The 14,780-nt window shown below is 40.0% G+C and overlaps 1 protein-coding gene across 1 annotated transcript in view; it reads left to right on the top strand.

Moving 5' to 3' along the window:
• The first annotated feature begins 9 nt into the window (after positions 1-9).
• MOSMO (modulator of smoothened) overlaps positions 10-14,780 on the top strand; it is a 75,886-nt gene continuing 61,115 nt past the window's right edge. The window contains exon 1 of the mRNA XM_027527248.1: positions 10-198. Within this exon, the coding sequence (XP_027383049.1) occupies positions 93-198 (106 nt within the window). The 5' untranslated portion in view covers positions 10-92. The remainder of the gene's footprint in view (positions 199-14,780) is intronic.

Here is a 14,780-nt window from a genome sequence, read left to right as displayed (position 1 = left end):
GGGTCTTCTGGCCCCGGCGGCGGCCCATGGGGCGGGAGGCGTGAGGCCGCGGCCTGCCCGGGGCTCGGGGGGTGGGGGGACGGGGCGGGGAGATGGATAAACTGACCATCATCTCAGGATGTCTCTTTCTGGCCGCCGATATCTTCGCCATCGCCAGCATCGCCAACCCGGACTGGATCAACACCGGGGAGTCCGCGGGTGAGTGAGCGGCAGGCGCGCGGGGCCGGGCGGGGGATTGGCTGAGGGCGAAGGGAGGGAAGGGGAGACCCGGCTCAGGAGAAGACGGAGCTGGAGGATGCGCGGCGGCGGCCAGCCTGAGAAGAAGGGGGCGGTGAGGCGACCCGGGCTGCCTGGCCGAGGGGCTGGCGAAGGGGACACGCGGGTCTCGAGCCGGACCCCCGGACGGAAGGGAACGGCACCACGGGCTGAGTGCGAAGTGGCCGAGGGGCGAGGAGATCTGGACCGGGCTGGTGGTCCTAGACCTGGGAGAGAGGGTGAAGGGAGACAGCCGCCAACCTGAGGGACAGCGGAGAGAGGAACGAGCGTCGTCCTGGATTAAAAAAAAAAAAGTCAAGGTGGGAGACAGGAGGAAACCGATTTGGAGGAAACTGAGGCGCCTGTGAAGGAATTAGAAACCAGGCGGTGAGACTGGGGCCCGGAGCGAGGCAGCCTGTGGGGTGTGAGGGTCCCCAGAGAGCTGACGGGCGACAAGAGGCCGAAAGGAGTCGGGGCCGACCGCTGACCCTTGTTCCCCCACCCTAAGAAGCGGCGTCCGGGATAGAGGTCCGGGCAGGACCGGGTTAATGGTGCCGCGAGAGCTGGTGGCGGTGGGGGCGCCGGATGAGAGCCTCAGACCTGCGCCCCTGCCCAGCCCCTGCCCACTTGGCAGTATTTGAGATGCATGTGGCTTCCGATTTTCCCTTTGAAGCCTCTGTGGTTATAATTTTGCTTTATTTTAGGCCCCGGAGCTGTAATAATCCTAATAATAAACTTCATTTTATGGAGCATCTTTCATTCCAGCGCATCACAAAACGCTTTCGAGATCCTAATAGTAGTTACAAAATTAAGTAACACATTAGAGTTGTAGGCAGCCCAGTAGCAAACAGTGCCTGCTGTAACACCACCGAACTGTGGGCAGCAGCGACGAGGTGGTGCCCTCAGGAAAGAGGAAAGCATCTTTCTGAAGGGTATCCCAGGTGAATGCCTTTGCAGGATTTTTCCTGGCTTGGGCCACCAACTACACCCCACACACACACATACACACACACACTCACTCACTCACACTCACCCAGACCTGTAAGACCAAAACTTTAATTAATGTAACAGCTGCCAGGAGAGCTGATGGGAGTAAAGGAATAAACTTCTTTTCTAACTGCTTGTTCAGTACAGGTGAAGGGAATAATGAGAGTTGGGACTGTCAGACTCCCTCCATGAATATTTTGTTGTAAGAATGTATCACTGTGCTGTCAGACTTCTTAAGTATTGCTTATGATTCTGTATTTATCCTGCAGTATTTTTAGCCCTTAAAAAAAGCCGTGGCTGGGACATTTGTTGCTTCCTCCTCCTTTCTCTCCCCCATCTAGACCTAGTAACACAAAATCATGCTGTCAGATTTACTGGTTATTAAAATAACACTCTAAGAATTTCTGCTCCTTTTCTTGCCTATAGAGTCATAGCACAGCTCTTAAGTGTAAAATATGTATGATTATTATGTGACCCTGTAGCAGTGTTAGCTATTGCTACAGTGGTAATGTTGCAATTTATAAATGTATCAAATGAACACTTTGTGCACCTTAAACATACACAATCTTATATGTTAATTATATGTGTTTTTTTAAACTGTAAAGCATATAAAGAAAATATCAGAATGATTTCAAATTTGGTGAAACTGCAGGCTTTGTTTCTGAAAATGTTAGTAATGTCAGTGTTACTAGTTGTGTGTGTGACATCCAGTTCCTGACTTGTTTTTAATCTGATTATGTGTGCAGTGACTCCTTTTGTAAAGAAGTTTCAAGTGGAATCCCAGTGTATAAAATAGACTGAATGTCCATGGGAAGGAAACAGCTTAGAGAGGGAGGAGAGAGAGAGAAGTAATCTCATAACTTTCCCGAGAAGATGTTATACTCTATTATATTTGAAAGAAAACAAGAATAAGATGCATACAACTCATTTAAATTAGGCAAAGTCATCAGCTGTGAGTTGCCTTGGAGATGGGAGGGACAGAAGTCCCAAGGTTTGAAAGAAGTAGAAAATGTTTGAAATAATAGTTGTGAGAGACAGCTGGAGACAGTAGGATTATCTAGCAGCGTGGAGACGTCATTGAAGTCAGTGGTCATGAACGTAAGTGTGATAACCGACCTGTGCTTTGTTGACCCTCTGGTGCTCAGCTACTCTGGCACCAGGGTATGAAGAAAGCCAGTGGACAGCTTCGTTCAGAGTTGTGGTTTGCCAGATGCATGCAACAGAATGACAGGCGCAAAAGTGTTTAGGGCATCGGTCAAAATATTGTAATGATAGCTCATTAAATCTCAGCTGGATAAGGAGAAAAAGTGAAAAAGAAAGCTGTTATATCTATTTTAGTCATTGAATACCAGATGGCATACGGTCAGTGGAATAGTTGACTTAGACCCATAGAGTTGAGGAGTCACTGAGAGTTATTGATACAGCAGAGTGGAAGGGCAGGGGATTGGGGGCACAAGGTCCAGACTGTGACACTGGTGCTGTGTGGCTGAAGTGGGGGTGGAGGAGGTTAATTTTTTTTTCCCCTATCAGTTTCGCTTGCCATCTCAAGATACCTTTCAGTTAAATATTCTGTTTAGCAAGAGGAATAAGAGGAGATAGTAAGAACACTGGAGATTTTTTCAAAATCATATCTACCCGGTATTTCTTTCTTTTTTTTCATTTTTCTTTCTCCTTTTTTTTTCTGGCCGTGCCTTATGGAATTTTCATTTCCCAGTTAGAGACTGAACCAGGGCCCTTGGCAGTGAGAGCATGGAACCCTAACCACTGGATCACCAGGGAATTCCCTAACCTGTATTTCTTAAGGTTAAAATATGTCAGACAGTGAGCTCCCCAAAATTTAAAATGAATGAAGTGGTATGTTTCTTTGTTCACTCTTGTGCCTTTGCTTTGTGGTAAGATGTACCTGAATCTTGCCTAGTGTTTGAGCTTGTATTGCTCACTGTACTTTTTACCTGAACAAACAGATCTAGTCTTGAGTTAAAAAAAAAAAAAAAAATCAGTGCAGAGTTACACTTTCCAAATCAATGAAACATTTACAGGAAGTTCAGTTAAGATTTCAGAGGTGGCAGGACTGGCTTTATGCTAAGATCTGCAAAAAAGTGACTTTACCTGGCAGCAAAAAGTTATTATGTTGTTGATTCCCTTTGGTGCATTAAACATCATACTAAAAGTCTTGATTGTGATGTTTTTACTGCAGCTTTTTAAATGAACAAAGTCTATTTTGAAAATAGAACTCCTGGAGCTGAAAAGTTCCTCAGAATGTAGTTTGAAAACCACTGCAGTAAACTAGAACGGGGAAGTTTAGGATTCAAATCCAAACCTTACCTCTTAGTAGCTCTGTTACTTTGGTTAACTTACCTGGCCTTTCTCTATAAAGTTCCCCTTCTGTAAAAATAGAGATAACATCTCAGTGAGTTATTGTAATGATTGAGTTAATCCATGTAAAACATTTAGAACAGTGCCTGATACATGGTAAGTGCTCAGTAAAAGTTAGATATCGTTGTATTGCTGTTTGAGTTTATAACAGGTGTCAGAATCCCAGTTTTGAAACTGAAGCTCAGAACTTATTACTGAGAACTGACACAATTTCTTTATTAGATGCTTGGAAGTGAGAAAACATCAAGGCTTAGCACAAGTCTAATAAATTTGTCTTCCCTCTTAGCTTTGGACTCCACCATCACTGTTTCTCCTCTTTTAGTCTCTCATCTCCAACTTCTAGTCTCTGTACTCCTCAGCTTCTACTTGAACTACCACAAAAGGAAATGAAATATTCCAAAACAAAAAGCTGAGTAAAATAACTTCTTTAAATCCCAAGTAATAAACTGTATTACTATGAGATTATGAGCCACGTTTCATGCTGGAAGTTTGTAAGTTTGTTTTTTTTTTAATTTACCATTTTTTAAGACTTTTTTTTTTGGCTGCACTGGTTCTTCGTTGCTGCACATGGGCTTTCTCTAGTTGCAGTGAGCAGAGGCTCCTCTTTGGCTCAATACTCTTCTTGTGGTGTGTGGGCTGCTCATTGGGGTGTCTTGTCTTGTTGCAGAGCCTGGGATCTAGAGCATGTGGGCTTTTAGTAGTTGTGGCTTACAGGCTTGGTTGCCCCACAGCATGTAGAATCTTGGAGCAAGAATCGAACCCATGTCCCCTGCATTGGCATGCTCAATCTTGTCTGACTCTGCAACCCCATGGACTCTGGCATGCCAGGCTCCTCTTGTCCATGGGATTTTCTTGGCAAGAATACTGGAGTGGTTGCTATTTCCTCCAGGGGATCTTCCCAACCTAGGGATTGAACCAGTGTCTCCTGCATTGGCAGACAGATTCTTTACCACTGAGCCACCTGGGAAGTCCTATACTGGCAGTTTTTTATTTGTTTTTATAGTATTGGCCCAAATACAGAGAAACTATATTCCTTTAATTTTCATCTGCGTGTGATAGCATTTCCTGAATTTGTTCTAATAGCTTGTGGATGGTGCACAAACTTTTAAACATATGATGACTGCCACCCCCCCTTTTTTTTTGGCTGTGCCATAAGCTGACTGGCTTGCAGGACCTTAGTTCCCCAACCAGAGATTGAACCCAGGCCATGGCAGTGAAAACCCCAATTCCTAACCACTGGACCACGAATAAACTCTAAAGATACAGTGTAACAGAAATGGATATCGTTTATACGGGGAATATACGTGGGGGGATACTTTAGTAAGGACCCTTAGGAGTTTCTATTAATGTAATAAAAAGTATTAAATGATAGTAAATATAATGGCAGAATTACATTAATTCTGCTATACTAGGGTCAAATTTCTACTGGTTACTGGAACTCAGTATCAAGACAATATTTTATGTAGCACTTTATAGTTTTTGAAGCACTTTGACATCTATCACCTGATTTGATTCCCTAAGGTTCATTATATTTAGCCAATGTTAAATAGTCATTTCTACATTTTCCCCCATGAGTCGGTGTTTTGCGCATGAGATTTGAGTTTCCAGGTTGCAAAGTCTCCCTTCAAGAACACTACCTATGTAGGAATTTGTGCACGCATCAGTGGCTAAAATTTTTGCCAGAATACAGAAGAGGTAAAGGAGATTTGGGTTTCAGTATTAAAGGGATGTCCTGCACTTTGTACAAATACCTTAACCTCACAGTTACTGTTTTCTCATCCCTCAAGAGACTAATTTTTAGTGAAAAAAAATTTTTTTTAACCAGATCAACAAACAAAGCTGCTCCTGATAAATGTAAGTGATCTAGAGATCCTTTTACTGAGGCATCATTCCTTTCCGGCACAGATTTCAGTGACCATTTAGGATTGTGCATGCTCAGTCGCTTCAGTCGTGCCCGACTCTTTGTAACTATGGACTGTAGCCTGCCAGGCTCCTTTGTCCATGGGATTCTCCAGGCAGGAATTCTGGAGTGGGTTGCCATGCCCTCCTTCAGGGGATCTTCCTGACCCAGGGATCAACCTTGTGTTTCCTGCATTGTAGGCAGATTTTTTACTGCTGAGCCACTGGGGAAGCCCGACCATTGAGGATTATTACCATCCTGTATCATCCTAGATGGGTTTACTTAGTGTTCTTTATGAAAATTTCCAAGTGTTTCCCAGGAGTCTTCTAGCACATGAAGGAACTTGAACCTCTTCCTTCTATCTAAGCAAAATTTTTCTCTCTAGAATTAGTTCTCTTATTCAGACTGTAGTCTGTCATAGTGTATACTGCTACTGCTGCTGCTAAGTCACTTTAGTCGTGTCCGTCTCTGTGCGACCCCATAGACGGCAGCCCACCAGGCTCCCCCGTCCCTGGGATTCTCCAGGCAAGAACACTGGAGTGGGCTGCCATTTCCTTCTCCAATGCATGAAAGTGAAAAGTGAAAGTGAAGTCGCTCAGTCGCGTCCGACTCCCAGCGACCCCACGGACTGCAGCCCACCAGGCTCCTCCGTCCATAGGATTTTCCAGGCAAGAGTACTGGAGTGGGGTGCCATTGCCTTCTCCGGTCATAGTGTATTTATTCCTGAAAATATCTTCACTCTTGTTCTTTTTAAAATTAGATTGGATGTGAGAGTTTTTAAGGAGTCTCGTTATCATCCTCTTCCCTATTTATATTGTGAACTAATTGAGAAAAAAAGAGTAAGATAATTAGGAGCCAAAATATTATTTAATATTGATAAAGAGGATATTGGAGAATGTGACTTATCCTTGGACAAGTAACTTCCTCTTGAAAGTGAAAGTTGTTCAGTCGTGTCCGACTCTTTGCGACCCCATGGACTGTCCATGGAATTCTCTAGGCCAGAATACTGGAGTGGGTAGCCTTTCCCTTCTCCAGCTTCCTCTTACTGGGCCTCAAAATTGAACAGACTTAATTGTCCAATCCCAGGCAGGATTGGGGGACCTGCTCTGTAGGACTTCCAGTGGGAAAGAACGAAAGAGATGAGTGCTCCCTTTAGGCAACTTGCTCCTAAGGGCAAAAAGTTGGACCACTTATGCCCAGTTTTTTATCTTAAACTGCCAGTCAAATAAAATCTTTCCTCCTGACCTGAGAAAGATTGAGTGAGGGGACACAGATAAACTTAGATGTTCTTAACAGCCGTACCTCTACCCCATCCCTCATGGATAAAAAACATCAGAAGTGGGAAGAAAGCCTTAGCTGGTTGAAACCTAGGAGATAGCTAGCCTTTTGCAAGGAAGAATTTTCTTTTTTCTCAAGTATGAAGACTGGCAGATGATTGAGAAAGATGAGGAAGGGTTTCATTTCCCATTCTGTTACCACTGCTCTCTCCACAGAAAATCCTGGTAAACCTCAGATAGGACACTGTGGGCTTGACCTCTGTCGCATAAGAGTTCAAGATCTTCAGGTAAATCCTAGCCTATAAGTTGGTAGCCTCTGGTTTAAAACATTAAAATTAACGCTTCCGAAGCACATCTGTTATTAAATAGTAGAAAGTTATTAAATGATAAGCCCTTTTCCTGACCTGTGACAACTTCAGTAAGCAGAGTTGGTTTGGTGCGAAGGAGCTTTGTAACCTCATTTGTTAAACCAAACTATCTAGAACTGTGTCGTGTTAATCATTTTGGACGTGACTTGTAGAGAAGGACAAAACTGGCTTACCTCAGAGAGCAAAAATCTTGAGATTGTGCTCTTTTTAACTTAAAAAGCATTAACAAAACTTCTTCAATGGCCTTTTGAGTCTTTTTCCAGTAAATTTCTTTTTTAAAACAGCCTTTTTGAGACATCATTTCATTAACTGTAAGATGCGCCTATTTAAAGTGTACAGTGAAGTGGTTTGTATAACCATAAAGTTGTGCCACAGTCAATTTAAGAGCGTTCTCAGTACTCCAGAAAGAAACCCCAGATCCCTTCGCCATCACCTGCCAACTTCCTGGTTCTTAGGCACACTGCTTTCTGTCTTTGTAGATTTGCTTATTCTAGGTATTTCATATAAATGGAACCATGCAGTCTTTTGTGATTGGCTTATTTCACCTAACATAATGTTTTCAATGTTCATCCATATTATAGCAAATATCAGTAGTTCATTTCCTCTTACTGCCAAATTGTGTGGTGTATCCCCATTTATCTATCCATTCATCAGTTGATGGATATTGGGGCCAGTAAATTTTTTGCCTTCCAAGAATACCACTTCTTCATAATGGTAAAGTGGTATAAAATTTTTTCCTTGATTTTTTAAAAAAGTAACATCATCAGTATTATTTATTATTTATTTATTATTCTTATTTCAAATAAGAACTTTGAATAAAAATTCAAAGACCAGTCTTTTTACAGTGTTCACAGGTCATACTTGAAGCTTGAAATAATTTATAATACTGTGAATTTCACAGCATAGTCCAGATTTTCCAATTTGAGATGAGATTTCCTGAACAAAGCATTTATATATATTTTTTACAACCTTAGTTCCAAAAAGCCCCTCTTTTTACTATTATCAACAGAGATATAGGCACTTCAGGATAAAGGATATAAACTAGTTGACCTAAAAGATTTGGTGAAGGGAAATTTGGGACCAAGAACATAGACAGAAGTCATGAGAGAGTAGAAAAATCTAAGAGGAAGGAAATTCTGAAAAAGGTATTACAGAGTGATGACAGCCGTTGCATTTATTAGACTGACCAGACTTGTTGAGTTCTTCCTCACTTGGCTGCCAGAACCCCTTTCAAAGCTGGCATGTAGGAGTAATATACATCAGTCCTCCACTGTCAGCTTAGTATAAACCTAAAATAGTTCTGTTGTTAACCCCTTTCCTCATAAATGTTGAGTTTGTATTGGAGTTGTAGTGTAGTAAAATAGTCCCATGAGATTTGAGTCAGACATATCTATATTCGGTTTTTTTATTCCCTTTTTATGAATTTTATGATTTGGGGCATGTAATTTGATTTCTCAGCTATAAAATTGGAAATAATATATTTATCTCAAAGGATGGTTGTGAGAAAATAAAATATGGCATATGAAGAATTAGCACATGGCCTAATATATAGCAAACGCTCAAATGTTAGTCATTGTTATATGAAAGGTCAAAACATTCTAACTTTAAAATGTTTCCCTTTTGTATTATCTGTTTTATTTATTTACCTGTGTCCTGCCTTGTTCTAAAAAGAGATTTAAGGCAATAGTGTGTCTGTGGTGAGTATTTCTGAAATCCAGCTTGGGGAAGGGAGCTTTCCAGGAATACAGACTGTGAAATCAGTTGTAGTGGTGATGTGAACTTCATGGGATATATGTAAGTACCAAAACCAAGGAGTGCATGAGTTTATATGTTTCTGGAACAGACTAAAGAGGTTTTCTAAGTGAAAGACAGCCTACCGTAGTGGAAAGAGCACACAGGTTTTGGGTTAGATCAACATGTAGTCAGATCCCGGTCCCACAGTTTGCTAGCCATGTAATTGATCTTAGACAAGTTGTAGTTGATGATTTTTTATTAATCAAAATTATATCATTCAGATATGGTTAATACCTCTTGTAGAACTTCCAATTGCTGCACAGGTTCAGACCCCAACTTTCTGTTCTATATATTAAAGATTGACTGGTTCGCTGAGTGAACAACAAATATGTTAAAGAGTAGTATCTGCAGCGAATTATGAAAATCATATATTTCCCAAATTATTTTTAAAGGACCATAGTGATTTGTAAAGCTTTCAGTTAGAGTATAGTCAATTAGTCTCACCTCAAAGGCTGAAAATAAGTTTGAGATATATGAGATAGTTGTTTCTTGATAGAAACCTGGCAAATAGTACAACTGAAAATTCTTCAGTTTTCATTTATGAAATAAAATTTCTTGTAGTTGTCATTAGCTTCTTCAATGTACCTGAGAGTTTATGAATTTTTCCATACCCCATTTCAGTGCATACTTAAGCAGTGGGCCATATTACATAATCTTAAGGGGAAATTTAGACATGTAATAAAGTATTGCTGTTCATGAAATTATTGAGTTATAAATAGCTTAATCATGCAACTTGAATGGATAATTGTTTACATAGTGACCTTGTTTTATATCCTCTGAATAACCCAAGAAATTAGGTTGTACAGTGACAGCAGTGGTAATATATAGGTGTAAATCTCATATCTACAACTTTACTTATTTATGATTATTTATATAAACATAACATTCATATTTTTTTGGTTGTCAGAATGTTTTATTGTTAAGCTCTGAAGTTACACATGTTTTTCCAGGTGCTTTTTAGAATTCTTTGCCCAGCTAGCAAGTAGCTGCTGATAAGTTTGATGCTTAAAAAGCATGCTCTACTTGGTAACAATAGATTATGGGTAGTGGTAACATTATTTTATTTTTTATTGACTGTAGACTAATGAAAGGGTAATATTTAGCAAAGTTACTGTTGGAATAGCTAACTAACACAACATTGTTGAAATAGAGAGGTTAGCTAAGAGCATGAAGGAACCTAAGGATCCTTGAAAATCAAGGTGAAAAAGTGTTAGTTGCTCAGTTGAGTCTGACTCTTTGTGACCCCATGGACTGTAGTCCACCAACTTCTCTATCCATAGAATTCTCCAAGCAAGAATACTGGAGTGTATAGCCACTCCCTCTAGGGGATCTTCCCAACCCAGGGGTCGAACTTGGGTCTTCTGCATTGCACACAGATTCTTTACAGTCCAAGCCACCAGGGAAGCCCAATATTTAGCAAACGTATTGTTGAAATAGTAGAGAGGTTAAATAAGAGAATGAGGGAACCTAAGGATCCTTGAAAATCTCAAGTACCTAAAACTAAGTATTTGGGTCAAAATCACTTTTCAATAACATACCTCTCTAAAATTTATTATGTATTCTCTTATTTCCTGTAAGTCACAGCTAAATTGAATATGCTTACTGGAAATGCCATGGGCAAGTAGAATGAAATAGTCCTTTGGGATTTATTGCTTTAGAGTTGACAAAGAAGCATAAAGATTTGGGTGTTGCTATCAATGATACTTACATGTATTTATGAGTATGTATAAACCAGAATGTATAGTTTACTTACATTTCAGTTTATGACTTCAGTTTTGAAGCAAACTGACAGTTCTTTGAATTGCTTTTTTTTTCTTTTTAATTGAGATGAAAAGACTGCACTTTTTGTGTGTCTCTTTTTACTAGCTTTGCTATAAATAAAAGGTCACATTTGGTATTTTGACACTTGCTGTTGTGTATATTGAGCAAAAAGGCAGCTGTTGACTTTTAATATAGATCTGTTCAACAGAGACCGTATACTGCTATCATTAGAGATTAAAAAAAGTAAAGAAAATGCAGTTGGTTGGGTCAAGTAAGAAAATGGGAGAGGGGAATTTCATTGGGTCTCCCCATTTGTGGTATATTCACAATAAGTTATATGGAACATTATTGGGTCTACTTTCAGCTATAATACAGAAATTTTTTTCAAAAATAGGACATGTTCAAAGTAAGGCAAAGATCTCCAAGGCCATTTCATTTATGACCATTTCACTTATAAATTACCATCCATTTTAAGAAATCTTTCATTTACCGTGAGTATTCCTTAAATCTTCACATAGATATTCCCTATACCACTGTACTTTATTACAGACAGTCTCACAATAAATGCTTATTAAGATACGTGTGGTCTGTAAGGAACTGTACTAAATATTCTGAGGGATTTCTTTTAAGCAAATGAAAAAGTATTTTATCTTTGGGAAACCTGTAAAGTGTTTGGGAAGACTCATTTCAGTTCATTTCTATACATCGCTGCTAAATTTATCTTTCTAAAGGATAGGATGGTAATATTAAATAGTTGCAAATACTTATAAGTACTTGCTTTATGACAGCTACTTTTCTAGACACTTTTTACATGTGTGAACCAATTTAATCCTCACAACATCCCTAAGCGCTGCTATTAGCCCCACAGAGATACAAAGAAATTAAGTAACTTGCCCAGGGTCACACAGCTGCTAAGTGGAAAAGCTGAGATTTGGATCTAGCTCCAGAGTCCTGGCTTTTAACCACTGCATATATTTGGACCAGAAACCTTCAGTGACCCTTCATCTACCATAGCACAGAAGGCCCTTAATGATCTTCACAACATGCCTCCGGCTTATCTTTCCAACTTTTGATCCTACTTTTTGCCTACATGGATCTACATTCCAGCCCCTCTGTATTACTTTCTGTTTCCTAAATATAATCTGTCATCTCTTTATTCATCTCTGAATCTTTGTCTGTTGTCAGTGTGATGCTCTCACACTTAGCAGTTCCTGTCCGTTCAGTGTCCTGCCCATCTTCCAAGCATATGTCAACTGCTGTCTTCATAAAAATCTTTTTTGATCCCCTACCTCACATGATTTTTCCCTCTTGTGTGTTTTTCATGGTAGCATATCTGTATTATGGTTATTTGTATGTTACTTTCCCTGCTTTCTAGTGTAGATTTTTAAAGTTCTATAAGAATAGGGCTTCCTCCACGGCTCAGTGGTAAAGAATCCACCCGCCATTGCCAGAGACACAGATTCGTTCCCTGGTCTGGGAACATCCCACATGTCATGGAGCGACTAAGCCCACACACCACAACTACTGAGTGTGTACTTTATACTGAGCCACAACTACTGAGCCCACGTGCCACAAGTACTGAAGCCTGCACACTCTAGAGCCTGTGCTCCACAATGAGATGCCTTCACACCGCAACTAAAGAGTAGCCCCCACTCTCCACAACTCGAGAAAAGCCCACGCAGCATCGAAGACCCAGCACAGACAAAAATAAATAATTTTTTTTTAATTTTATATATAAAAAAAGAACAGGGCATAAAATTTATTGATCTCTATACCTTAGCACTTTCCATTTTGTGCTTGGCAGGAAAGAGGAAGTGTTATGGTTGACACGAAGTCTTTAAACCTGGAGTAGGGAACAGAATTGGGAACTTTGGACAGTGAGCCGCTTTAAGGGCAGAAGTAATGATTTTGGTTTAGAGGTTGTATTTCAAGTGAGAGTAAAATATTGAAGCAGAAAGGGGCTAATCAGGAAAGAGGGATTTGGCATCCCTGGTTGTCATGTCTCATTTTCACAAATATGATATTTATATTTTAATGGCTTTCTTTCAATAGCTGTATGTCCACAAAATTCATAATTTTTTTACATGTCAGTTGGTTTTTGTTTTGGAAAGTAAGGTCCAGCTACTGTCTAGTTATTCCCAACTTTGAAAAGTATTTTAAGGTGAAAGTTAATTTGTAGGTTGATTAGTTGATTCTCTGGGTCAATACAGAAATTAGGTTACTAGGCTAGTCAGTAAGACCATGTCATGACTGAACTATTTACTTCTGTATAAAAAAATATAGTAGAAAGCAATACAGTTACATTACTAATAAAAAGCTTTTTAAAAGTTAAAAAGTAGAAATACCTTGTATCTCTGATCCTTTGTCAATTTGACTTTAAAACATGAGATTTCTTCTATGTGACAGAAGTGCTTCATTGAGATTCTTCTTAACATTTGTCAACAATATTCTGAGTCATTTTTTACTTACAAATCGCCCTGGCAGAGGAAGAAAAAGAAGACTTGCAGAAAATGTATGTTTAAGAGATTTCTTGAGATAGAATATCCAGAGATAGAATTAACTCAGTGGAGGTGAGGAAGATTTGTATGAGTGCATGAATGGATGTGTGATTTGTGTGGTGTGCGATGGTAGGAAGTAGACATGGGGAAGATAAGGAACTTGTAGTGGATGAATGATCTCTCCCTGGGAAAGCAAAGTGAAACAGAATAAGCTGGATCCAAGGTTCCTCATCCAACCCCCATGAGAGGGACTGTTAGTCCTGGCTAGTGTGGTTACTGTTTGTTGAAGGTCCCTATGAATGAATGGAATAAGGAGGAAAATAGTATTTTGTGTGTCAGTTGGGGTACAAATGGTACAAATTAAGTGTTTTTAACTTGAAGAGTATTTCTGTTGATACTTGGCTTCTAATTTAGGCTTTGCACTGTAGATGTTTTGTTTGTGCTTGAAAAATTACCTGTATGCTTTTTCTTTATATTTTTCCCAACCAAAAAATAGTTCCATGCTCCTCTTTCACCATCCGTCTCTTGATTTAAAATAAAAGTGAGTATATATGATATCATATATTGAATTCTTGGGAAATTATTAATAAAGATGTTGTGAAAGGAATACAGGGGTGAAGCCAGAATTCAGTTCAAATTCTGGCTCTGCCACTTTTGAGCTATGTGGCTTTGGACTTCTTGCTTGACCTCTGAGTTTAGTTTCCTCATCTGTTTGTTGTTGTTCAGTTGCTCAGTTATGTCTGACTCTTTGTGACCCCTTGGACTGCAGCATCCTAGGCTTCCCTTTCCCTAAGTGTCCTCCAAAAGTTTGCTCAAACTCATGTCCATTGAGTCAATGATGCCATCCAACCATCCCATGCTCTGGGGCCTCCTTCTCTTCCTGTCCTCAATCTTTCTAGCATTAGAGTCTTTTCCAATGAGTCAGCTCTTTGCATCAGGCGGCCAAATTATTGGACTTTCAGTTCAGTCCTTCCAATGAATATTCAGGACTGATTTCCTGTAGGATTGCTGGTTAGATCTCCTTGCAGTCCAAGGGACCCTCAAGAGTCTTCTCCAACACCACAGTTCAAAAGCATCAATTCTTCAGCACTCAGCCTTCTTTATAGTCCAACTCTCACATCCATACATGATGTCTCTGCTCTTTAATATGCTGCTTCGGTTTGTCATAGTTTTTCTTTCAAGGAACAAGCATCTTTTAATTTCATGGGTGCAGTCACTGTCCACAGTGATTTTGGAGCAAGAAAATTAAGTCTGTCCCTGTTTGCATCGTTTCCCCTATGTGTTTGCCATGAAGTGATGGGACCAGATGCCATGATATTCCTTTTTTGAATGTTGAGTTTTAAGCTAACTTTTTCACTCTCCTCTTTCACCTTCATCAAGAGGCTCTTTAGTTCCTCTTTGCTTTCTGCCATAAAAGTAGTATCATCTGCATATCTGAAGTTATTGATATTCCTCCTGGCAGTCTTGATTCCACCTTATGCTTCATCCACTTGGCATTTTGCATGATGTACTGTGTATAAGTTAAATAAGGAGGGTGATAATAGCCTTGATGTACTCCTTTCCA

The sequence above is a fragment of the Bos indicus x Bos taurus genome, chromosome 25 (assembly GCF_003369695.1).
Source record: "Bos indicus x Bos taurus breed Angus x Brahman F1 hybrid chromosome 25, Bos_hybrid_MaternalHap_v2.0, whole genome shotgun sequence".
NCBI lineage: Eukaryota > Metazoa > Chordata > Mammalia > Artiodactyla > Bovidae > Bos > Bos indicus x Bos taurus.
Note: the sequence above shows the minus strand (reverse complement) of the source record. Positions and strands in the feature narration are given on the sequence as shown.